The sequence below is a fragment of the Alligator mississippiensis genome, chromosome 10, assembly GCF_030867095.1.
Source record: "Alligator mississippiensis isolate rAllMis1 chromosome 10, rAllMis1, whole genome shotgun sequence".
Taxonomy (NCBI): domain Eukaryota; kingdom Metazoa; phylum Chordata; order Crocodylia; family Alligatoridae; genus Alligator; species Alligator mississippiensis.
In genome coordinates, this window is record NC_081833.1 from 60,165,157 (window position 1) to 60,192,061 (window position 26,905).

The following is a 26,905-nucleotide window of genomic DNA, read 5'->3' on the forward strand; positions in this document are numbered from 1 at the left end:
ACATGTTTGGTTCTTGGGAAATACCTATCACTGCTTTTCAGTGATCCCATGAACAGTGTTGAGGCTCCCACTGTATTCACCATACACATACAGAGCAGCATAGCTTCAGGCTATATGCTTCTATCAAGAAGTTCAGTGCTCATACAAATAACACACGTGAATCACATGCAAAGAGCCCCCCTGCCCTCCCACACCCTCTGTACTTGGTTGTCTTGAATTGTTGTCTTCCCCACTTGCAAAAATAGAGAATGTAATATGGCCCTGGGTAAGAAGTTGTGCTGCTTGTGGTAACTAAAAACTACTGCAACCAAAAATAAATGTACAAACATTATTATAAATGTGCTCAGACCAAAACATATGGTTATTTTTTTGTCATATATGTGCAATAATTGGACTCTCCAAAAAATACGCAAGTTGTTTTTCTTTCCCTATATTAGGTATTGTGAACACATTTTGTCCAAGCCTCTATTTAGTAGGTTAGTTTATCTGACATGAAATGGGGATGTGAAAAAAATTTACCATTCTCATAACAAAGACATAAAAATCACAATTCTGGTTATACTATAATTAAGATTGCAAAGTATGTTGCCATAAGCTTTTCTGAAGTTACTTTTGACTGGTTAAGTCATACTTAAATAATGTTTGTTTACAATCAATTTTTAAGAAACTGTTAGTTTTCATTTTTACTGCTTTTTAGATGTATTTGTTGTTTTTCTTCTTTGTTATAATTACAGCTCTCATTCTGATTTTTCAAATGTTCTTTAACAGTTGAGTCTTTATTTCTTCAGGTTATTCTTGTATTTTGGATTCAACAATCTTTTAGAAATAAGTTGACAGTGTATTTGCACCTAAATTACAGCTTATTTTTGTAAAATGTTTAATGCCTTCACATAAGAGTCACATAACATGACATAAAATACAGTTAAGTAAATGGAAATTTGCTGCTATTTAAGAAGATTACTAGTTGGCATCATTTAAAACAGCAGGGCCAACCTTTTTGGCAGGCATGCCATAAGTTAAGCCCCCTGTCTCCACAAGTACCTCTCTGATCCCTGCCCCCCAGAAGCATAGTCTACACCCTCGGGCACCAAGTCTCTGGCTACCCAGAGCAAAGCAGTTGGCAGGACGCTGCTTAAAGAAGAGGGCTGCTGACGTGAAAAAAAACGCCAAAGATCTAAAGCTGTTAATTTGGCAGCAGTTGCAGGGCCAATGAACCTGGCTCTTGGAAGCAACACTTCCTCTTGCAGAAGCATCCTGCTGCTACTCCCCATAGGCCAGAGGCTTGAGCCTCCTTGCCTCCATTTTGGCATGCCCTTTACTGAGCATCTGGGGCTTGCAGCAGGTGCCTGTGGGACATGTGCTGTGGGTTGACCATCCCTGTTTTGCTTTCTCTGGAGCCGAAAATGAAAAAAATTTAAAAAATAAAAGTATTTATTTTAAACTGTTTAAAGCGGTCTGGAAAAACACTGTTGTGCACTTATTGTGTATGCACTGTTAGCAAGGAAGTCCAGAGCTGGTCTGTGTCCTTTATCAGCTGCACTGGCTTTGTTATGTTATGGCCACAGCTGTAACAGGTGTAAGACAGCCTCCATGGAGGTGCCTAGTGAGGCTGCATCTAAAGATACTTTCAGTGATGGATTTGCCACGTGCCCAGCAACAGCTTCAGGTCTTACACTTCCCATGGGACAGAACAAGCAGGGCCCTGCCTTCCTCACAGGGTGCTCCCTTTAGTTTAGTAGCTCAGTACCAGCTGGTGCCTCCATGCCCAGGAATGGAACAGCACCGGCATCTACAGGGCCTCCTGAGGTGGTGCCTTCAGAGCCCGTGGCAATGACAGGGTGACTTACACCTACTGGCAACTATACACCAAAGGTGCCTACAAGGTATCACCAGGGTCCCCTGAAGCAGCATGTTTTCCGTTTCCACCACCTCCACAATGGGCAGTCCCTGCAGTAGTTGTTGAGAGCAGACAATGGGGAGCGAGAAGGTGGGGTCTTACTGGTCCTGAGGAAGCCAAGACCTGAGTGCTGCTGGTTTTGACCTGCACACAGCTCCTGTAAGGCAGCAAGGCCTCTTCCACTCCCCTCTCCACCCTTCCAGCTGGGTGGTACAGCTTTTCCCTGAGCTCATGCCTGCACAGGATTATTTCTGCATAGCAGCACTAGCTGAGTTCACTGCAAAGCAGCCAAGCAGGTGGGGGTGGGGGGATATGAACCCCGCTGTTCAAGCTCCAGGTGGGAACTGTTCAGAGTAAGAGTGCCACAACACTCCTCTCCAGCTCCTGGCCCCAATCTGCTCCTCTCCCCCTTCACTCTCAGCCCTGCTCCTAATCCTCACATGCCACTCATAGTGACTGTATAGGCCACAAATGGCAAGCATGCCTTGGGTTGGCTGTTTTAAGGGATGCATCTGTTAAGCATAGAAGCATGCAAACAGGGAAAAAATTAAGGCAAATGATTTTGTAGCTCTACTGGAAGAATTTTAGAATTACCTACCATGACTCTTCATCTATCCAAATGCTTCTTGGGGCACAGTATAAATGCCAGTCATTTTAACAAGCGTGACTTTCTTTGCAACTTATTTATTATATTATAATGTGTTGTTCTTGAAGGAACAGTCTCCTCCCTGTTCTACTTAACTGTAAATTCTTCACTGTTGAAAGGCTGACATGAAAAAGTAAAAATAAAGAGGAGTCGGCTCTGTTGTCTTTAGCACTTGATAGCAGTTAGTGTATCTACTCAGATTTCCTCCACAGCCAATTACTCAGTTTCACCTTCTTTTTTTTTTTTAATGTACAAGCTCCCTATTTAAAACAACTAGTAAGAAACCCTTAAATATAGGAAGGTGACTGTAAACCTACAATAATAACTAGCAGTATTTAGAGGTAAGACTAGCCACAAACTACTTTTTAAAAATACACTGGATTTCAGATTAACTGTCTCTTTATAAGAAATGAATTTCACACACGATAAAATTAGTTAACGCACACTGCTGGCAACTGCTGGTTTTGGGAGACTCGTTTTTTTTTTAATTGTCCTTCAATGATTTTTTTTTTTAAATTTAAATTAAACTTCCAAATGTTATTACAATCTAATAATTCCTGGCCATATTGCATTGTTTAGTAATGGCTTCCTTTTATCGTGAGGTCAATAATTAACATAGTTTTTAATAGTCTGCTAGATATGAACAGTTATTTTCCACTTATCTGAAAACTGGGTAGATGCTGACTAGGTATTGATAGGAATGTACAAATTTTATTTATAAGCAAAACTATAGACATGATTCTTCTATAAATTTGTTTTATTCTTACAGTTTTATGTTTCTCAAATACAGATTTCATTATACAGCAATTAAGGTTGTTTTGAATGTCCTGGCATTAATTCACTCAAGGATCCTGTAGATCAGGGGTTTTCAACCTTTTTTTAAGAACTGTACCCATTCTGGTGGTGGTGGTGGACGGCGGGGACAGGGTAGGGAGCTCGCATGCAGAGGTGGGCGGCAGCTGCTGCATGAGCAGTTCCCCCCTCCGCCCCACATCCAGCTGGCTGGGTGGCGTCTGTGCAGCCCACAGAGGGACACCACAGCCCTCGCCCTCCCTGGCCCTGCTTCTGGGATGTGGCAACGCAGGGTAGTGGGTGGTGGCGCTCCATCCCCGCCTGCCTGCACGTACCCACTAGGACCATTCCACGTACCCTCAGTTGACAAGCCCTGCTGCAGATTAAATACTAAATTTCTGCTTCCTTTACATTAGCCATTTTCTACGTTTGATAACTTTATAATAATATAATAGCTTAAACTAAATATTTATTCTGCTCCAAAGATATGAATTTTATGGAAGCCCTTCAAGGCTGCGTTAAAGGAACAGGTTACTGTATTTAACTCTAAAGTTTACAGACCTCATTAAATTAAATTAAACAGCTCAATTAAAACTTCAAATGGAATGTGTTGCTGTTTTTTTTCCTTGCATAGTAAATAATAATCTTACAGACTAGGCCTGCATAACCTGCTGAATATGTATATACATTTCAGAAACCCAGCTGATCTCTGACAAAGCCATCTTTTATCTTGCAGTGTGCACTGTAAAATTTATAGTGTTCTGCATTTTCAGTTTTTATTTTCCAAAAAAAAAAAAAATCTGGGAATATTTCAGGGTTTCTTTTCCAAACATAAAAACCAGGCTGAAATCGGAATAAAAGAAAGGGCGGGGGGGGAGGAATCTGTTTAAATCAGGGAAAATAATAATATGTTCCTGTAGCAGTGAAGGAGCAAGGTTGAGACTAGGGAAGGGGTGGGAGGAGGGGCATGATGCAGCCAGTCAGCCACTTCCAGGGCTGCAGCATGGAGCAAAGTGGGGGGAATTGTCAGTGGGTGCAGGACGGGGGACACAGCTCTTGCTGCTATGTGTGCCCCAGGAGGGCTGCCGGCCGGGGGGCTGAGCCAGGCTATTCCCAGGGGGCATGTACCCCCAGATCTGCGCGCAGGACGAGAGAAGGCTGCTGCTGGGGCTGGTGGCAGCACTGGACTCTTCCTGGTGCTCAGGGTGGGCAGCATCCTGCTCTCGTCCAGTGTGCAGTTCCGGGGGCATGTATCCTTTGGGAAGAGCCCAGTGCAGCCCCCCAGCCTGCATGTAGCAGCAAAAGCCATGACCCTGCGCCCTGGACCCACTGATTTACCCTTCCCTCCGCAGCTGGTGTCAGCTGTTCCCGGGGCAGGGTGCTGCTTGTCCCCACTCACCCCAGCCCCTGCTGCAGCAGCCCCAGGAGTGGCCAATGCCAGCTGCCTGCAGCTGCTAGGCAGTGCTGCACCCTGAACAATTTGGGGCTCCTCTTGTCTCCACTTCTCCTAACCCAGCGACTCCGGGGGGCAACCAATACCACCTGGTTGCACCACGGCACGGCACAGCACAGCACAGCCCAGGGGCTGGGGGGAGTGGCACACAGGCCAACACCGGGGTTGGGGGCGGAACAACCCGGTCCCAACCTCAGCACCAGCACTGGCACCTCCCGCCCTGCCCGGGGTCAGAGCTGGGAGGCTTGCACCCCTGAGCAGTGGCTCCAACCCCGTGGGCCCATGTGGAGTGGTCAGGTGCAGTGCCCACTGCAGGTAGCAGGGTCAGGTTCTCCCACCTGTCCACTTGGTAAATCAGTAAAAAGCAAATAACTTCAATAAAAATGTAAGGGAATTCATCAGTAAATATTGGTAAAAAATGAAAACACCAAAACATTAAAAATGTAGTAAGTATCAGTGATTTTGAATCCATAATTACTCAAGTTCAATTTCAAAAAGTACTGAAATTCTCTGTGCAATTACTATAGTTCTTATGTGCTCCATCACCGACGGCTGATCAAAACTCAGATACAATTACATGCATAGCACTGACTGCAACTTTATCTTAGAAAATCACTGTGGCCTAAATCTGCTTCCTGTGTCTTGGACATGCAAAGAACTAAACATTTTGCCATTAGTTTATGCTCAACTTCCCTGTTTAAGTTCCAAGCATTTATGATTTTATTACTTCTAGTGACTGTGGTGACTGAAATGTTTAATAAATCACTCAAGTATAGAGCACAGATTGAAATAATTTAAAGAAAAACATTAATAAAATTGCTTCCAAGATTTTTACTAGCAGTTCTTACACATTTACATTTTCATTAAAAATCGTATTTGACATTATTCCATTCTTTCTTACACTAACAAAAAGTGATTTGTGCAAAGTCTGAAACCTTTTTAAATGCTATTCAGTAATATGTAGAAGCCCCTGTTGCTCAAAATATTTAAAAGGTATGAAAATACTGCATTCTGACAGGGGTGAGCTATTGTAAATTAAGAAAAGCCTTCTGCCAAGATCATATAAAGGTAAACAAAATTAGACTGACTGCCAGCGTAATCCCAGGTTCCTTCCATTTAATCAAATATTTAAGTTAAGGTTACACAGGAAACAAGGCATACACGCTTAAGAAATGGAAAGGATAAAATTTGTCCCACCTTGAGCTAATTAGAGACTTGTGATGTTTGTCACACTTGTAATAGCTCTAAAAAAAAATGTAAATGATACAGATGCGGTACTGTGTGGCTTTTTACATTGTCAGCCAGATTATTAAAGTAGCTGTTCTGTCATCATATGAAAATATATAGATAGTTTAACAGCATATGAAAATTGTACATAACTTATGTCTTTCCATCTGATTCAAAATAAAAGTGAATTTACACAAAACAAAGCATGTTATTTTAAGGCAGTAATTAAGGTGTTTCATTTGCTATATAAATGTTTCCAAAAGCAAAAGTGAAACTGGTAGTGCCTACCTAAAATTTAAGTAACAGAGGTTATGGTAAATTGCTGATGCATACGCAAACCAAGTAAAGCAGGCAAGTAATTTATTACCATCAATATCTGAACTACCTTTGAGTGATCAAGGCAGGAAGCAGAGCCTGAGGGAAGACTGTACTGAAATCAGCAGTGTTCTGCTAAGGAGTGAGATCATCCCTTAAGTAACACCGGGATAAAATATCACTAATATATGCGAGTAATAAAACAGATGCCTCCTTTGGTATTACTGCATGGATTGTGGCAACAATTCCTGTCAGATTCAAACCTAGCTCCATGCAGGGGCAAGAACATGAGTGTACTTGGAAAGTAATAACTTTTTGGATTTGAAAAAATAAGCCAAAAAAATACCTTTTCTCTGAATTGTATACTAACTTGTCCAGACAGGTTGCAAGAGAAAGCTGTCTAGTGCATTCTTAGACAGAATGTAACAGGGCTCACAGCTTGTGAAAGCATAGGAAAACCAGGAGATTGGTGCAGTTATTTGTTTCTAGCATCTGCCCAACACCACAGGGTAGTGCAAAAACTAGTTACTGAAAGGTAAAATGGGACAGAGATTTGCTACTGGTAAGTTGTCCTGTAGATGATTCTTACAGTAGATGAAAACTAAAGTGAGGCAATTTAGCTCTTCTTATACTGAGTGAGCAATGCAGATAAGGCCCTACCCATTTGGTTAACCTTTGGACATGCTCTAGGTCACTGTTTCCCAACCAGTGTGCCGCAGCACAAAAGTGTGCCATAAGAAATGAACAGGTGTGCCCAGGAATTTTGCCATAGCAATGAGCTACAACAGGTATGAGGATGGGGAATGCCTCAACAGGTGTGCCACGGAAAAATTTTATTAATGTAAGTGTGCTTTGGGCTGGAAAAAGTTGGGAAACACTGCTCTAATTTCCTGAAATTAATATCCAGGTTGCTGAAACTCCAGCCATCACATCTGGACAGCAGTAATGCCTCAAACATTTGCATCTCAATTCTCCTACATTTAAGTTTAATATGACTTCAAGTTAAAGTACACATCTCACTATTGCCTAAAGACTTGTGAAAAGATGAAAATTTAAGATATCCTATAGAGATTAAATATAAATAAAATCTCCATGTTTTTATCATTTTGTAGCTCCTGCAGATCACCAGACCACAAAGAGCTAGTACAGTGTATGCATACAATAGCATAGGACAGTTTTAAAATATTTTTATTATGAAAAATATACTGGCATTCCAGTTAATTTTATAAAATGCACTCTGAAAAAGCCGTAACATGTTATTACAAAAAATATACTGGCAAGAACTGGATAAAGTACTTACCTTTCAAAAATAAAAATAACCTGCACCAGATATACATGTTAAACACTTGACTTGTATAGCCTGCTTACCTTAACTTTCTCTTCTAGTCTTCCTAAGCGTACATTTCCTTCTATTATTTTGTCGAGAACACCATGCTTCTCATTTTCCAAGCACTTAGCCTGAAAGCATAACAGATAAATGAATGTGCTTTCATAATCTGATACTTTTAAGAAAAGGAGAAAGATTGCAACACTGACATAAAATGCTACTTTAGCATTGTGTTAATCTTTATTTTTTGTGTAAATGTATCTTGTTATAACAGTCTAATCTGATAATGCATTTCTGCCATCATGTGGCAACAGGACACCAGTAAAGGGAGCAATGTTCTACAAAAAAGTGGAATTGGCCAAAAGAGAATTCTGTGGGGGCTTATCCTATTTTCTAATTTTCAAACTTCAAAGACTGACTAAGCAAACTGCAAATATATGTCATTTTAATGGCATTTGTGTGTGAAATAGCTGAGTATTATTTACCAGCATTTTAGAAATTAGGGATGAGAGAGAGTATGTGGCTGGCCCATAAAATCTCACACTGAATCACTAGCAAAACTGGGAACAGAAATCAACACTAATTCCCTGCTGAATCTGGAAGTATTACTGAGAAGTCATTCCCAACTGCTTCCACATACAGCAAATGCCAGCAATTAGGCAGCACTGCCAGCTTACAGGATGCCTGAATGCACATCAAGAAGCGTGACAGAGGCTGAGAATGGCATTCAGGCATGTGCTCAGTCTTTCTCTTTTCTGAGCTTTGGTGCATGTGAAACAGGAGGAAGGAAGCAAAGCTTACACAACTATGGTCTCAGGTTCAGAAGAGAGTCTGAAAATGTGGCCCAGTGTCCTGATATAGTTCTCTGCTCAAATCACATCAGGCACAGACTGACGTAGAAAAAATAAACCAAAAAACCTGCGCAGTACTGGAAGAAGCAGCAAGTTAGTTTAACCTAGCTCCGTAGTGTCTGTATAGATCAAGCAATTCAGCAGGACTTTTTGGCACTTTTATCTAATAGCTGATTTAATCAGCTATTAAATAAATGCAACATAAAAGCCCCGCTGAAGCGGGCGTGCAAGCTATACAGACATTGGACAAGCCAGGTCCAACTAACGCAATGCCTATGGGCATGCACTGGGCTCAGCATGGGGGGGGGTGCATGAAGGTTAAAATAAAGCACCATGGTGGGGGGATTGCCTGTAAGCAGATGGGAAATCCACCTTTAGCACCATATGCATTAACTGCATTTAGCCTTGTAAATTCCTAACAAATTGTCTGGAAAATAAATTCCATCCTCTGAAAATGAACAAAGAATAATGATTCTGCCATCTGGAAACATTTCTAAAATGTACCAGCTCCATAGCAAACTAAATCCTCTATTCTAGCATTTCAGGCGTGGTCAGGGTTCCAAAATAACTTACAAAAATAAGGTCAGTTCCAAAGCCTGATCTCGGAGCCTATGAGAAATTCTTCAGAGTCCAGCAGCATTTTCCCACGCTAAGTATCAATTTTTACCTATCCTGATTGTGAAACCTCAGAGAAGGCCATATGTATAGTCTCCTGCCTTAATTACTGCAATCTTTTCCTCTCAGAGAATAACTTCAAAGAGGAGGGAAGATAATCAACAAATAATGATAATTAAAAGAGAAGAGAACAAACAAACAAGATGTGAGTATGTTTCTTAGTCACCCTGTTTTTCCTCCCCATCCCCCTCTTGTTTGCATTTGCCTATTTCTGACTTGCTTTTGCATAGTGTCATGTTAAACTAGGACTGGATAATTCTCTAGGTAAGGACTATCTTTTGTGTGAATTTTCTTGAATATTTTTGAGGACATGAGAAATAAGTATTAAGTATTCATCTACAAATACTGAAGATAAGCATGGTGATATGTATAGCTCATTTAATTTTGGGGGGATTTTTTTTTAAATATGTTCCTTCAAACAAGTTAAGACTCTCTGAAATACAAAATACATCTTATTTTTCAAATACTTATTTTTAAAAAAGCATCTTATATGACTAACCTCAAAATTTGCCTCCAAATCAGAAGTCAGACAACTGAAAATTAATTTACAAATCTCAGAACCTCCTTTCTGTTTAGAGGTGTTTGAATTAGGCACTATATACAGCCACCATTACAATATTTACATGTAGTACCCATAACAAACATAATGTTATGCTCAGTAAATGAAGGTTTGTAACCTATAATTGGAGTTGTTCAAGATGATCTACCCATTTACACTCTTGAGGTCTTTGAACTGGTCCAAGCTGCATATTGGCACATTCCAACAGCAAGCCCAAGATAGGGAATGTAGAAAGGCTGTTTCTGAAGAAACACCTAATTTTTAAAAAAGATATTGGGCCAGATCCTTAGCTGGATCCATGGCTCCACGGAAGTCACTTTGTAGAAAACTGCTTTCAGCTAAATCCAAAAGCTGTTATACCAAATATAAAAACCTCCTGAAAAATACCAACTTTTTAATAAAAAATGTTAACATAATTTTAACTGTAATGGTATCAACAGTGCAAGCATAACTGAATTCAATTAAAATAATTGTAACAATGGCAGTAGGGCTTTCAGCATTGTGCCATGACTGAAAAAACCCTATGTGTTCAGTTCACTGACTTTAAAAGGATTACTTGCTTTCATGCTCTTATTTTAGCCTGAGGGGAGTGTAAATGTCAGTGAACTAAGTTAGTAGCTCCTTGTAATGTAAAAGCCTCCTGTAATATTTCAGTCATTTAATATTTATGGAAACTACTGAAATAAATGAATAAGTAAGAATAATAAATGAGATGCAGAAAAACAGCAATCCACATTCTACTAATCTTTTTTTTTTTCCTAGTGCAGATCCTGGCACAGTGCTCTGTCAATTCAAAGGCTTTCGTGAAATCTACAAGGTACGTTAACTCCTATAACAGGGCAGAACTTGACTGAAAATCAGCCATCATGTCTTGTAAAATGGTCAGTGCTGGCTGGAAAACACACAAGACTGCTTCCTAGGATTCTGGATTATATAATAAAGTAAAGCTCAGCCCTACCCTCTACACCACCGCTGTGCCAGAGCCCAGCACTGCTCAGACTCAGTGGCCCCAGCTCCCAGACAGCGCGCAGAGCACTGCCGAGCCACGCTGCACCTGCGCCGTGGGGCACCTGTCTGCAGGTGCTAGGTGGGGAGGGGGAGGCGCTCCCTGCTGCCCTGTGCTGTGCAGGGGGGCTCTGCCACGATCCCTCTGAGGCCCCGATCGCCACTGCTACAGCTGGTGAGTGCGGGGCTTGTTTTTTTTAAGTGCTGGGAGGCTGGGGCTGGGCAGGGCAGTCATGGGGGCTTCTCCCATGGCTCCTCTGGCTGTGCCTGCCTCTGCCCCAGCGTGGGGAGCTGCAGGAGAAGCCCTGATGGTCCCATCCCCTGCCTGGCCCCAGTCTCCTAGCACTTTAAAAGGAGGCCTTCAGGGCTGTGCCAGATTCTTCCCAGGGGCACCTCTGAAACATTTCTGAAATGTTTTGGATGGTTTCATTTTGTTTTGGAGATGTTTCGGAGCCTTCCATTCCCAATTTGGTGTTTCAGGTGCCGAAACAGGCTGAAAAACATCTGGAACTAAACGGCTGTCAAAATGTTGCACAGCCCTAATAGGCAGTATGTTCATGCACAGATTTAAAAGAAAACAAACAAAAAACTGCATAGACTGTAAATCTTGAAAACATCCTGAAACCCTAAAACAAACTCCTTAATCACTGATAGCATTCAAGAGAGAAATAGCTGGGTTAGGATTAGTGAAGCCTGACTACATGTTAACTACACACATCATTCCTGTCTGCTCCAGAAACACATCTCCTTTTACAGAAAAATCAAAACTCAGTAGCAGAACTAAAATCCTTTGAGCTTTGTGCTCAGTTGTAGAATATTACTTTGATTTACTGTGGCAGCTGGATCATGTAATAAAATGGAAGTGTGATATGGACAGCTGTAAATCGGGATTAGAATTCAACACTGTTACTAAACCATCAAAATAGCTCAAAATAATTTGTTACTACCATATTACATTGTTGATGGATTTGTTTATCAGCATGATGGCTGTGATCCTGCAAACAGTAAAGGTAAGGATATGCATATTTTGCAAGTTTGAGGCCATCATGCTTTTTCCAAGAGCCTGGGCACATCTCAGTGAGGACATGGTTTTCCATGAGATACTCTTGTACATGGGTCTTCTGTGCATAGTCAGAATGGCAACCAGAGGAAATGCAAGTCTCTAAGTGACCCTTCCCTCTCCCATACAAATGCTGAAGGATAGCTACACAACATTTAACAAGTTGCATCTCCAAGCTGCATTTGCTGCTGCTTCTTCCCAATATGGAATCTCACTTCTTAGGCAGCATCAGGGATAACAGGAGGTAGAAATTCAGTTCCAACACTTTCTGAATTAAAAGAAAATGCTAGAGATCCCAGAGCATGCAGAAGCAGTCAGGCCTCCTACAGAGCTAAGAAGTTGAGCAATCAGTTGGAAAACTAAGACAGGCTGCCCAGGTTTTTTCATAAGTGGACACTGTTGCCAAAAGAAAAGATTTGAGGAAAAGCTTTTCAAAGAAACCTCACTGAGCTTTTCTCTCCTCTCAGACAGTTATAGTTATCTCCTGGTTACGGTTTTTTCAAGGGAGGGATCAGGTTTCAGAGTTAGTTGTTCATGGACTATTGCAGGATTGCTTTTTTGTATATAATCGTTTTAAACTCTCTCTGATTATTTTCTTTATGTCAAGGATAATAAAACTTTGACACTTGACCAAGGATAATAAGTAGGTTTGTCAATTAATCACAGTTAACGTGCATGATTAATGTATTAATTGGGTCTTGCATTAATTTTTGAACATGTTAATTGCACCTGTGGTTTTGGAATCTGTGCCTGGACTCAGCTCTGCTACCATCACCACTGCCTCTGGGCTCCCCAGCAGGGCAGCAGTGCAGGGCAGCGAACTGCAGGGCAGCTTGGGTGCAGGCTCCAGGCTGCTGCAGCAGGAAAGATGCAAGGCTCTTGCACACAGACAGAGAGACACAGAGACATGAGCAGTCGCAGCCTGCACACAGTCAGGAACGCAGCCCAGTGGTGTGTAGAGCAGTGCCCAGCAGGTAAGTCTGTGGAGGAAAAGGGGTCGGGGGGGGGGGCAATCGAGGACCCCACAGGGAAGAGGGGGAGTGGGGCAGGGGTGAATGGGGCTCCAGGGCCGGGGCAGGTTATGGGATGGAGCTGTGGCCAGCTTATCCAGGGAGGGCGTGTCTCCTTGCCACCGTGTGCACCCATCGGGGAGCCATGGGGGCATGTGCCCCCCTTGATTTGTGCATGGGGCAGAGGCAGGCTGTGCCCTCTGTGGGCTGGGGATCTGCACCCTGCTGCCTTTGCCCTGGGAGCCACAGAATGCCATGCTGCGCCTCTTGCCGTGGCCAGCGTGTGGCTCATGGGGCAAAGGCAGCATGGCAGAGAGCCCCCGCACACAAATCCCGGGGGCACCTGCCCCCCACGCCTCCCCTGGATGTGCGCGCAGCTGTGAGGAGCTACTTCTCCCGTGCCACTAGACAAGCCACCCATGGCTCTGTCCTAAAACCCACTCTGGCCCTGAAACCCATTCACCTCAGCCCCCACCCACTCCCTCCCTCACTGGGGACCTTGATCTGCCCCTGCTCCTTCCCCGCCACACTGACCTGCTGGATGCTGCTCTACACACTGTGGAGCTGCATTCCTGTAGGGTTACCACACTGCATTTGAAGAGGACACCTGTAGGGGTAGAATATGTTTGTAGGGGGCAGTGATATGCCCATGCCCTGGCCTTGCCCGTCACTCCCAAGCAACAGCCCCCCCAGCCCTGCTGCTGCCCCTTACTCCTGATCCACAGTACCCTGCATCCTGCCAGGGCATGGGGAGACCCCACCTCCCCAGGCTCGAAACCCCACACACACATCCACAGCCCCGTACACCTTCACAAATTCCCATACCCCTGCCCCCAAGCGTACAAAGTACCTGCATAATTTTGAGGGGTTTTTTTCTGCACATAATTTTGAGATTTTAGCTGTGCTACTAAAGTCGTGATTAACTGCATATAATTTTTGTAATTGTGCAACTAACTGCGATCATTCAACAGCCCTAGTAATAAGACATAATGGTTGATAATTACCCTTTTCTTACACTGCCAAATACAGTAATTATTAAACCAAATGTAATTTATAATGAAAGTTCCTGTGGACAAACGAAATGATTTACTAGAAACAAGGCCATATACACGTGTGTATGTGTACAAAGAAACTCAAAATTTGAAACATAATTCCACTCATCTACTGAATGAATTACTGAACGCTTAAAATCAATTGTTACTGCTTATTAGAACTGTTTTCTCAATAGAAATAAAGTAGAACCATAAAGTGCAATATCAGAGAGGACAACTTTCCCAATTCTGCTCCTGTGCTGAGAGCACTTTGGGGAGCAATCTCAGTCTTCCACTGGTCTAAAAAGGAAGTCTTTGTATTGGCTGTGCTCCTCACATACCAGAGGCCTCAGGTATTTCCTGTGTGGTAGTAAAATAAAAATGTGGAAATGGTATCTTGAAGGCTGTGAGATAAGAACCAGTTGCAGGGAGGGATTTATGATGGCTGTCATGGACTTTAGTTAACAAAGTTCAGTTTCTTCAGGGTGGGTCACTATCCTTTTCTCATCAAGATTATGAAGTAACTGCTGTAATAACTACTTCCCAGTGCTGAAAGGGAAGCACTTCTACTGCCGCTAAGAAAAGGTCTGCTGGTTTTAATAGGACCTAGTGAGACCTTTTCAGGAAGAGGGAAATGGGACAGGACTGAGTAGGCACTGAATGAATGAGCTGTTGCACAGTGTCCAAGACAGTCTGAGACCCACTAGGTTTCTGGCAATATAAGACCAAGCGCATCTGAAGTGGGTCAGGAGATTCCCAAAAGGGCTATTTTTAGTTATGTTTTTAAAGTAGGTTGAGATTGTCACCTGTGGAAAGGCTAACATTATAGTTATTTTTTCCTTAGGCAGCTCAGAGGATCTGTAGTGGAGGAAAACAGAGGATTATTGGGTTGGTCTTGTGGGGTGGGGTGAAAGGGGAGGGGGAGGTGTATAAAACTGCTTTCCTTCAGGAACTTGGAGAACAGAGTATTGCTCTAGGGCAGTGGTTCCCAACCTTTTTTATACTGCGGACCGGCAAACTCACTCAAATAATTTTGGCAGACCGGGTATAGAAATGATATAATTTACTTATTTAAATTTAATTTTTATGTCGGGGAGGAGGGTTGTTAGGATCGGAAGCAGTGTATGACACAAAACAAACTCAATAGGCAGAGGGACAGTGCAAAACAGAGTGCTTTTTGCAGAAGCACTTTTTCCAAAAAAAACAATGCACTGAAGTTTGCTTGACCATCTCTTAGCTGTTGTATATGATATGGAAGTGACTAGTCACAGGTACTATGGTCCAATTTCAAAAGATAAAGACACAGTCATTGGCCAAGTGAAGACTTTCTCGCCCAGCCAATCAGCATGGTATGGGCATGGCCTGGGCATAGAATTGATGCTAGTAGTGGTTAAAGTTTGTGCCATGACCTGGAAGCCAACCCTTCGCAGCCTGCCACAAGGCCATTACCCAGTTTTTGGGAAACCTCTGTTCTAGGGTCCTTCAAGGTATGAAGTACGTTATTCATCTTGGCAATGAACAACCCTCCTCCCTTGAAAGGAAGATTTGCCACTGAATTCTGCATTTCATAGGGAAACCCTGATCCTTGCCCTTGGTGAAAATAAAATCTATATGACCATCATCGTTCCTAGCAAACAAGAAGATGTGTTGGCTGTGCCTGGGGTTGTCCATCAATTCATCTTTGGAGCATCTAGCCTCCACAAGCTACGAAGGCAAACTCCTCTCTGGCATTAAGTGGCAGCTTTTCCACAAAGGCAGCAAACCTCTCTCTAAACTAGAAATCATCTCTCAACAGCACAGACTGATAATCAGACCCTCTAAACTACAGGCTGCCAGAGGAGAATGCATTAAAATATAATAAATCCAGTCTTTCTGAATGCTTTACTTGGGACTAGTTTGTTCTGGTGGGATTTTTGCTGGACACTATCTACCTTAGAGCCTAAATTACATGCCTTCTGGTCATAGTCCTGGGAACTGGCAAAGTTGCTTTGAAAGACTCATCTATAATCATCTCCTTTTGTTAATTCTTTCCAGCCACCCCAAAGTGATGGGGCCCATTAAGTTTTGAAATATTAATCTGTATTAATAGTTTTATTTCCCTCTCTTGCTGTATAAAAATAAAGGAAATTAGGCAAAATATACCTAAAAGAAATTACCAAAAGTATAAGATGATCCCGTTCCTGAACTGTATTTTCTGCCAGACTGATAAGGTTTGCTAGGTATTGGTGGGCTGCCACTTCCTTTTCCATAGTTTCTTCTAACTGCTCTTTCAGAAGTCTTATTTTCTTCTGTGATCGCCTACAAAATTAGTAGAAAGTTAAAAGAGGAAAATGTCAGTTTCAGAACTGCTATCGTAGAAAAACCTCAAAAACGTGTATGTTTTATGCACATCAGCTTTCAATCTGTATTGAAAGATTTGGATAATACTCTAAATTATAGGTTGATAATTTGCTTTTGATCCCTACACAAACACATTATTTTTGCAGTTGATAAGGAAATTAAGCCATTTTATTTTTCCTCTATTTTTTTTCGATTTGTTTAAAACTCAGGCCTTTTATAGGTAGTCTGGAAGTTATACCATATTTCAATGGAAAGACAACTTCCAGGAGGTAAAAGCAGTACAATTTTGAGTGTATGTTGTTGGCTAGTAGAGGTTATGAGATCGTTATTTTCTCAGAAAATATTTCTGTTACTTTATTTTTAGAAATATTAGTGTTTTGGGGAAGCAGATGTCCAAATTTGGTGAAGAAATAAACAGAAGAACCTGTTTGTCTTCTGTGCTGTTTCCAGCTCAGCTCCAAGGATTTTGTTGTCAGCCACCAACTCATTTTTCTCTAAAAGCAAGCTCTTATTGTGTGCTTGCAGTGTTACTAGCTTTTCCATTAGATCCTTCAGCTCAGCACTTCGGTTTTCCTCTTCCTGTTGTAACTGACTGCAGAAAAATGACAAGGAACAGGTATCAAATATCTAATTGAACAAAAACAGATGAGTTATGGTAAGATACTTGTGTTAGAATATAGAGAGAGAGAGATATCAAACCTTTACTACTAATGATCAAAAAAGCATAAATATATAATTCTTCTGGCACTAAAACAGGCATGCCTCTGACCCGTCTTCTAAAAGAATTTACATCTACATACTCCTTATGATCTAAATGTATACTCTTCTTGGGTAACTTTTAAAACACAAACTGCAAGAATCACTAGCTGTGGTAAAAAGATGTCTACAAGATTGTTCAGGAGCATACAAAGCCAAGAGATGAATACCTTTCCACTGTTCTTAAACACAAATAATTTAGTTGAATGTTTTAATACACTACATTCTGGACAACTTCTGGGAAAAAACTCATAAATATGGTCTTTAATAGTCAAATAAATTAAGCTATAAATTATTACAAGCCTTCAGGTGAAGAACAGCAAAATAATTTTGGTTCATTAAAATAGCTTACACATCCACTTTTATGATAAATTGAGATGCATAAATTCAAAACACTGGTGGTTGGTTAGAAATAACTAGTTGTAATTCTCTATACTGTCCTGTACTGCAAGTTTAACTACATTTCATTGTTATTATTAAGAGTCACAGTTTAGGAATTGTACAAAGCAAAAATATTGCTGCATCAGAGTAAAACTGAGACCATTACTCAAACTTGTTTGATTGGACTGGATTCATCAAAGCAATGGGCTCCTAAGTCCTTTTCAACTCATCTACATATTTCCTTTGGCTTTATTCCTTTGGAAGAGGAAAATGGAAATAAGAGGATTTCTTATTTGTTGTGTATTTGGTGACTTGCTAGGGGCAGAGGTGGGGGGGCGAGATCTGATTAGCAGGCTTATCGACTGACACTTTTCTATTGGTATACATACCTTTTTAACTCATTCACCAAAGCAGAATGCTTCTCTGCTGTCACTCTGCCATTCAGCTTGTCTTTCAGCTCTTTACATGTAGCATGTAAAGCCTCCAGCTTCTTTTGGTACTCTGATATCTTCTCTTCCTGGCTCTGTTTCTTAGCTTCCAACATCATTATTTGTTTGGTCAATTTAGAAACTTTGGGGGAGAGAAAAATTCAATACAACAGCACTTAATATTTCAATGAAACCACTTGCACATTATTTGTAGATGCTATTAAGCTTTGTGGAAATGTTCCTTGTCATATTAAATACTATTTTTTTTGCAGTATATATCACTGCTCCATCTAGCTGGCAAATTATTATGGACAGATTAAGGAAAAAATTCTTTTATTTTAAGCCTTATGCATCAACTTCTGCCTTTGCCAAAATCAGACCTAAACAGACATACCTGAAATTTACAAGCATGTTCTCATACCAGGGTAGTATTTTTCCCAAAAGGTTTGAGACATGTTGAAGGAGCTGTTTGGAAGATATGAGTATTCTAGAAAAATACTGGTTGTTTTTTGGTGATTTTCTTGAAGGTTTTTGATTCATCCCAACCCCAGGACAGGTTGGATGAGAAACTCCTACTTAATTTTAAACTGTTGGGTTTAGGAGGACTTATTTAGATTTGATTTTTGGGAAGCTTAAAGATTTATTTAGGGAACACCCATTTCAATCTGAATTTAGTTTAAAACCCCTGTCATGTACACAAAGATGAACCCAGAACCATGGGTGGATTTAGGATTTTGAAGGGAGGGGTGCAGATGGATGTGCACCATCACATGTAACAACATACTTTTCTCTAGGTAAAGAGAAACTAGATTTACAGATATAGTAAGTCTTTAAACACTATATTACTCAGTTTAAAATCAAAGCAAAATCAAATACAGCTTTATTGGAATGTGCAATGATTTGTTAGATTAAGCTTTAAAACAACAAACTGGGCAAAAAGAGTCACATATATTGTTTTATTGCTCCTGTGTAGTCATGATGGTTAAATGCTCTGGCTCAGGCTGGGGACTCTCCCAGGCATGGAGCACACAGAAGCTCCTTCCGTAGCCTGGTCGATCAGCAGCACCAACACTCCTGCATGGCCGGGCAAGGGCTGAGCTTCTACATGCTGTGCTCTGGGCACCAGGATGGAGCAGCCAGAGCAGCATCTGACAGTAAGGGGAGGGAACAAACTAAAGGAGGACTGGCAAGCAAGTTGTGATGTATTATATCATTTAATAGTTCTGATTACTGTTTCTAGTAGAAAAAGTACTTTCTGATGAACGTTTTTGGTTCTGATAGTATATTCTCAGAAAGGAAAATAACCTCTACAGTTTCATGTATAATGGCTTTATTTGGACCTAGCAGTACATATGCAATTAAAATTGTAGTATTCTCTCTGCCACAGTCAAAGTAAGCAGCAATCAAAGCTCTCCTACCTTCTTGGATATGTTGGTTGTGATTGTCTTTTGCTTTAGCTTGTTGAATTTCCAGCTGTTTCATCAACACTCCATTTTCTTCCAAGACCAGCTTGGCTTGAGTTTGTAGCTGTTGCCTGTGATAAGTAATTTAGAAGTAAGTACCTCTCAAATACTAAGTTAAATAGTCAAAGAAACAACACAAATAATCTCTGTGTAAACTTATTTTTTTTAAATTAGGTTTCCATTCAGGAAACTCATTGAGAACAATGTCTGAACCCACTATGCAATTAAGATAGAGTATACTCTTAACTTTCTGGGAAAATACCTCTTTAAAAATAGTTTTTAAAACTTGGAAGGATGAAAACAAATCTGAATTTTCTGAGACTGTAGAAAGACACCCTGTAAAAAGAGAAAAATGCAATCATATATATCTGAAAAGTATATCTAGCTAATATGCCAGGGGTTAAGAGAAATGAAAGCTACTTGCCTAATAACTGGATGCCATGACAGAGTCCAAAAGACTTGCAAAGTCATCAGCTCACATTGATTTATAAAACTTGAAACAGTTGCATAGATTTATGGGACTGTGAGAAGACCACCTTTTAAACTTATGTAGCCTTAGCTCAGAACTGACCCTTAGCTCTGTGCTGGACTTCAATACTGCCTTTAGGGAAGCCAACCAAAGTCTTTTTGCTCTTAAGGAAGGTTTAATGAAGTATTTGGGCTCTGATATGATACCTTAAAAGTAGAGGAATATTGCCCAGGATACAAACAGAGAAATAAGAAATATGGATGTTTTAAAGAAAATAAGATGCATTTCACTGGGATGGTATTAGGTGAACTATTAATTAAAGCTTTGTTAAAGTACAACAGGCTCCATTAGCTAAAGTAAACTTTATCCTACTGTATAACAGAGGACTGAACTTTTATCAAGGACTTCTGGTGACAATATTAACACTACAAAAAGGTTTGTTCATGTGATCAGAACAAGATAAAATTGTATCCTGATTGTATGTATAGTGTGAGAACATTGTCCTTGTTTTGATTTGCGAGTACATTGGACAAAATGACTATTTATCATATAAATGTATTATGAGTTTTTGTGAACTTATTTCATGTTGCTGCTGATTACCCAAATATATCATGATGTTCAGTTGTAGTTGCCCTTGAATAATGAAACTATGATGGCTATGATCGTAGATGCCTGTATGATTACTATGGTTTCTGCTGGAAAATTGGATCCCTAAGCTGGATTCAGATATGCAGTGACATAAACCACACAAGTTGCACATTAATCAGTGTACAGTGCTGCTACTTCACAGTGCCAGTGCAAAATTTGCTACCAGGATTTTCTGGTAGCAAAAAAAATCTTGGGGGGGAAAAAAGCAGCGCAACCCACACCGAAGTGGCAAGTACCGGGACAATGAAGAGATAGGGGAGCAGGCAGCCTGTAGCCTGGTCTCCTGTCTCCACGCGCTACAAAGCCCCCGAGCAGGCAGCCTTGGACTGGCTGCTTCCCTGTCTCTGCATACCCCAATGTGTGGGGGCTTCACTGCAGAGCCACTGCGTTGAGGCATGTGTAGCCTCCAGACTGAGGCACACTGCGCCCCAGCCAGTCACAGAGCTGTAATTACAGCGCGTTGGAGCAGCCTCACTGCTCATGTATAGGTGCCAAAATGTATTAGCAATTTCTGCCCTACAACAGGAGTCTGAAGAACAGAAAACTAATAGAAAAATAAGTGAATTTTAAAACTGTACTCAGCACTGAGACACAATGACAATATCTTGAGATTCTAATTTATTGCAAAATAATATTTTAATTATTAAAACATAAAATAGTATTTTATTTTCCAAAATAACAGAAAAAATTAATGAAGATCAGACCCTTATATGATAATGCCATAGTATATTATATTTTCCACATAAGATATGCTTCTTACTTGTCTAACTTTATAAGACAGTGTCCTTGGAAAATATTTTTCTTTACTACATGGGTCCTAAAACATTTTCCAACTGCTGCCCTTGTTCCACATAAAATCTAAACGTCAGCATTTATAAAAGGTTAAGTCACAGTGAAACAATACCTATGATTTAAGAGATTAAAAGAAACAAGGTCAATTCTAATAAAATTGATTAGCTTTAGAATTAACTTAAAACCAAGTAAAATAGGTGAATTAAAATAATTAGTCTATGAATCAATTTATTACAAACTTAAGAGGTTTTATAGAGCAAAATGGTTAGTCCACTTTATTAAATCAGTGAACCATTTGAATACAAATGTCACTTCAAAACAGATCAAAATGACTGAAAATCATTCTGTTCTACAGTCCAAGGAAAGATCACAGAGAATGTAGTTAGGTAGACCTTAACTAATCTTAATTAATAGAAAAAAATCTCATTAAAACTTTCCTACTACAGTAAAAGCCGCATTATCCAGCACCTTACAAACCAGCATGCTCTACTAACTGGCATGCCAGTCAACACAGCCAAAGTGAAACCAGAAGTGCCCACCGTGGCACTTCTGCTTCTACCGAGCCCCCACGGCCTGGGGCATAGCAGCCTTTTCCCAGTGTGGCCAGGGCCCCATCCCTGTCCCCCAACATACTGATGCGGTAGGAGGGGCGGCAGCGCACCAGATGCAGTGGGAGGGGTGCCTGTTCAGGCCTCTCAGGTAACCGACATATTTGGTTATCCAGCACTCCCCATTCTCCGTGGGTGCTGGATAACAAAGCTGTTGCTGTAGCAGAGTATTTGACATTACAGGCCACCTCCCAGAAATCAATTTTAAAATTTCCAATATAGTTTATTTGGATCTACTGACTTGTGTAGAAACCTACTTGCTTGCATAACTGCAAAACTGAATTCAGGAAGTATGGTAAAACTCCTATAAAATGTGGGAAAACATTTTCAAAAGCATCTTACTAACTTAGGAGCCTAAATCCCAATTTCAAAAATGTCTTGGGAAATTACAAATGCATTTACAATATATTTAAACACATAAGGATGCATAAAGACATGTAGCAGAATTTTAAAGAAAATTCCTGTAAGCACTTAAGTCATTAAGAGCCTTGTTGCATAGTAATTTGGAGTGGTTCCTGAAGCCTTAACACCTGGATTGCCTGAACATTAACACCTAAAACTAGTTGTAAGCACTCATTAGGCAGCACAAAGTTACATCACTCCAGGACAGGATTATCTCTGATCCATGTTATCCATCTCGTGTTACACTAAGGTGCACACCACTCTAGGGCCTAGGCTACACTTTACTGTAAACACCCTATCTGCCCCCTCTGCCCTCCCCAGCACCCCAGATGTACACTCACTGCCCCCCTTACTTTCCTGCTTACTTGTAACTGCCTGCACTATCTGTCCCAGGAGAGCAGGCAGGGAGGGGTTAACTTGCCTGCCCAGCTGCCACTGCTGGTCTTTGGAAGGGCTCAGCCTGGAGAAGAGCAGCAGTAGCCTGCCAGTGATGGTAGAGATTCGGCAGCAGGTTAACCATTCCCTGCCTGCTTTCCTAGGATAGACAGTACAAGCAGCCACAAGTAAGCAGAAGGGGCAGGGAGGAGCCCCAGGGGTGGCAGGAAGGGGCAGGGGGGAAGCCCAGAATGGAAGTTGGGGTGGGGGAAGGGGGACGATTCTTACCTATGTCATCCAGGCCCCTGCTGGCCTGAAGTGTGACTGCTCCAACTCAAGATAACCCATAAACATTTATGCAGCTCACAGTGTAAGGTGGAATAACCAGGCCCTAATGCACCCAGCTTTCTGGAATTTACATCTGGCCCTAAGGAGTCTAAGTCTCATTGAAAGTCTTTGGACCCTAGTATTCTATCAGCTATTTAAGAGTATAGACTAGATTTAAGAGTATAGACTAGAAAGGACTTCCTGGGCCACTGAATCCAAGGCTGTCCCAGGCACCATATCATACCATCACTTTTATAACGTTAGTAAATTCTGCATGAAAAGCAGTTAAGATATTTTGCTTTGCTCCTTCAGTTGGAAGGCTGTTCCAGAAATGGATTTCTTTAGTCATTTTTTTTTCTCATTCTGGTATAGAGCTACACCAGTATATATCAGTTGCCTATCAGATCAGCACCAATCTGGGAAAAGACAATTTCCCTTCTACATTTACACTTAATATAAAAGGGAAATTTACATTATTGGCTATCAGCTTTTTTGGCCATTGTAGCCAATAATGTTCTCCGATAATTATGCCTTCTCGCTGGGGCCCCTGGATGCGAGGGTTCTCTCACACAAGTCAGGGTAACCCCAAATACACCCCCATTCCCTCATAGGCAGGCTGGGCTGGGCTGGAGCTGGAGCAGCTGCTGTGGTGTTCCAGGTGCTGGCACAGTAATGACTGTGGGCTGGGGTAGAGTGGGCGCTGTAAAAGGCATCGAATTCCACAAACATGACTGGCGCAGGCAGAGCGAGCTGCCTGGCCCAGCCCAGTGTGACTCAACCCAGTTATCTGATTGGTATCGGCCGATATGACTGGTTAATAACTGGCTACTGCTATTGGCCAAGAAAATCCCTAGTCTCGTATCTCCACTCCTATTCCCGGTATACCAATAGAGAGCAACCTCTCACCCCGTTTTGCTAGACTGAATAAGCCAATGTCTTCTAGTCTCCTTTCATAAAATAGGCTTTCCATTTCCTTGCCCCATCCTAGCAGACCTTCACTACAACTGGTTCAGTGTCAATATTTCTTGACCGTGGGAAACCAGAACTGAATGCACTATTTGAGATGAGGTCTCAATAGGACTTTGTATAATGGCACCAAATAAATCTCAATTTGTACTGAAAGAACCTTTCCTGATGTTTTCCTAGAATTGCATACATCTTTTTTCATAACCAGAGAGCACTGGTAGCTCATTTTAACTGCACATTGTAGTCTGCTTCTTCCTTATTCTCCACTTCTTTATAGAGCTGAAGAACCATTTTTTTCAATATGAGATGAAATCCTGGTCCTTGAAGTCTTTGGCAAAATGTCATTGTCTTATGTGTGGGCATATTCAGTCTTAAAAGTCAGAAAAACATAGCAAGTTAGGGTACTTTTTCACTAATAACATAATGAAATATACTTGCCATTCCTTGGAGGTAGTAGCACTATTTTTATTTAACTGCTGGTACAATTGCTCATTTTCTTTCACCAGTTCTTCTACTCGTACCCTAAAATTCTTCATCTCCTTCTGAAATGCAAATGAATCCACACAAAAAATTGCAAAATGCATATATTTTGCTTAATTTTCATTTTATCACAAAAAATTTCACTGATACACATCATGAGTACACTTATGTCACCTATAGAAGAGCAGCATGTTGGCTTACTTATTATCCATCTTTTAATTCAGCTTCTTAGTATACACGTTGCTTAAGGAAGCATATGCACATTTAGCTACCAAATTGCTTTACTAATTTAAATAAAATTTGGTAAAATATATACTCTTTTGTATGTCAGATTTTGGCCTGAGATAATTTGAAATATCCAAGTTCTGGAAAATGGATGATACTGGACTTAGAATCAAGTAAATATGGTACTTAAGAGGAAGTTTTTCCCCCATTCATCATTGGGAAAACAAAGCTTCATCTTAGAATCAAGTATCACAACTGTGAGAAATGACAGTGCAGGAAGCCCAGTTCAGGCAGCGACAGCAGAAGCAGCACCAGGTCTGCTCCTTAACCAGATTTCTCCCCTTCCCCCACCCCTACTCTTCTTCCCCCCTCCCCTCCCTTGTTGGGAGGAAGCCAAGGCAGGGGAGGAGGAGTCTGCATGTGGCTGCTGCTTTGGTCTCCAGTCTGCCCCATGTGGCAAGAAGTAGCTTTGCAGGGAGCTGTGCCCTACTCCAAACTCTGCTCCCTTTCCCCACTTCCCTTTTCATGGGGAGAAAAAAGAAGGGGGTGAGGCATAGGGAGGATGGCAGGGAAGACATCTGTACGATGCTAAACCAGGTTCCCAGCATAGCTGCTTCCTGCAACATGGGGCAGGAGTGGCTCTGGATCAGTAGAGAAAGCAACAGGAAGAGGAGGTAAACTATGGTGTAGTAGTCAGCTGGAGGGTATGGGATGAGGGGCAGGATGTTTTCCTCCTACCTCAGCTTTCCCCTTCCCTGCCCCTGCCTCCTATTCCTCGTCCATTCTTTCCTCACTGCCTCTGCTTCCCCTGCATCTGCCCCCTTGCTTTTCCTTTTCCCATTGCCTACCCTCCTGAAGCAGTGAGGGACAAATTTAAGAAACTCGCTCAAAAATTAGATTCTAGACATGGAAAATTAAACAAATTTATAATTTTCCATGTCTAGAATCTAATTACTTAGGTGTCATCTTACATGCAAAGTCATCTTAGAATCAAGTAAATACAGTAATGTTACTAATAACTATTAGTATACTTGATTATTGAAAAAAAGTGGGTAAACATACAGTAGTAACAGAGCCTTGGATGTATCCTGTTCTCTTTCAACTTAATACTTGTGAGGATGGATGCTCAGTATGAAAGATGAAGAGTTCTGCTCAAAGACTGTATTGTATTTTCTCACATAAAACAGGTATCACCTGGGGTGAACATTATATGCAAGAAATACTGATCCCCACAGATCTGGAAACTGGCAGCAGGGTAGCAATCATTGTATTAACTGCTGTGGCTTTAGGAGCTGTGGCACTTAATACTGCCAAATTTCCAGACCTGTGGCCAGATTTGTGGCCAAACCCCTGGCCCGATAACACGGCACTGGACACTGCCTTGAACCCAGAATACAGCCTTAGACTCAGTATGTGGGGTCCAGCTGTGGCTGGACACAGAATGTAGCCCCAGACTCAGCACACAGCCCTGACACAGGTGCAGAGTTTGACCCATCATGTGGCCCTAGACCTGGTGTGCCATATCAGGCTGGTGTGTGGGGTTGGGTCATGGCCAGACCTGAAACAAGGCCCCAGATCCATGATGTGAAGTCAGCCCAGCACACAGACCCAGACCTGATGCGCTGGATTAGTTATTCATCTGTCCTGGAAGGTAAGGATTCTTTTTCTTCAACACATCTGTTAGAACCAGAGTGCATATTATATGCAGAGGCATGCTATATGCAAGAAAATATTGATAGCTCTAGAAAGTCCCTGCAATCTATGTGCACTTCTATAGGAAGGTTCTGTGATGGCTTTAAACAAACCAGTCACTTTTCCACAGATACAGTGACCAGGAATTCCTACAGACAGCAGAAAGAGTAAGTGGTCCAGAGACTTAACAAGGCAGCTGGGCACCCAGGGCAGCTACTTTTCCACACCTCCCACCCAAGTCACCATCTGGGACTGTTGCTCTTGTTGCAGTGCCCTAGTTAACTTTACTGGAGTGGTAACTATTTAAGACCATTCAAATGTAACACTTGTCCACAGACTAAACCATCATAAACAGATCTACTCTGTCAAACCCAAAAGCCTGTGACTGGAACATACCTACAGAAGGGCTGCACTTCAACCTTTCAGGGGGGGTTTCCCCATAAGATAGGAGGGTGAATTCCTTCCACCCCAGCTACACCTTAGATCCCTCCATGGAACACTTTCACTCTGGTTTTCATTCTGAGAATAACATTTTTGTACTGCGTGCTGAATGCTCAATGTTCACAAAATAGAGCAATCAGGCAGAAAAGAAAATGGCCCAATGTGTATTCAAGCAAAACCAAATCAAAATGAGCTTTAATTTTAGGCCTTAGTCGGTGTTGACAGGGTCCCCACATGGACTTCAGCAGCTTGTGTTGTGTTCCT

General features: G+C 41.5%; 1 protein-coding gene and 1 long non-coding RNA gene across 7 annotated transcripts in view; one reads left to right on the forward strand and one right to left on the reverse strand.

The window, feature by feature from the left end:
• The window catches only part of CEP89 (centrosomal protein 89), a 105,329-nt gene that overhangs the window by 25,733 nt on the left and 52,691 nt on the right, over positions 1 to 26,905 (reverse strand). For 5 of the 6 annotated variants that reach the window (XM_014595596.3, XM_059713855.1, XM_019492921.2 and 2 more), the window contains 6 exons: positions 24,242 to 24,345; positions 19,172 to 19,287; positions 17,715 to 17,895; positions 16,613 to 16,780; positions 16,005 to 16,146; positions 7,699 to 7,788 (listed from right to left, as the gene is read on the reverse strand). In XM_014595596.3, the coding sequence (XP_014451082.1) occupies positions 7,699 to 7,788; positions 16,005 to 16,146; positions 16,613 to 16,780; positions 17,715 to 17,895; positions 19,172 to 19,287; positions 24,242 to 24,345 (801 nt within the window). Of the gene's footprint in view, positions 1 to 2,584; positions 2,664 to 7,698; positions 7,789 to 16,004; positions 16,147 to 16,612; positions 16,781 to 17,714; positions 17,896 to 19,171; positions 19,288 to 24,241; positions 24,346 to 26,905 lie in introns of those variants that run through there. The other variant, XM_059713857.1, reaches the window with a different exon arrangement.
• Positions 9,033 to 26,905, forward strand: part of LOC109284471 (uncharacterized) — a 40,429-nt gene continuing 22,556 nt past the window's right edge. Inside the window, exons 1-2 of the long non-coding RNA XR_002091946.2 lie at positions 9,033 to 9,328; positions 10,505 to 10,559. This is a non-coding gene — a long non-coding RNA (uncharacterized LOC109284471). The remainder of the gene's footprint in view (positions 9,329 to 10,504; positions 10,560 to 26,905) is intronic.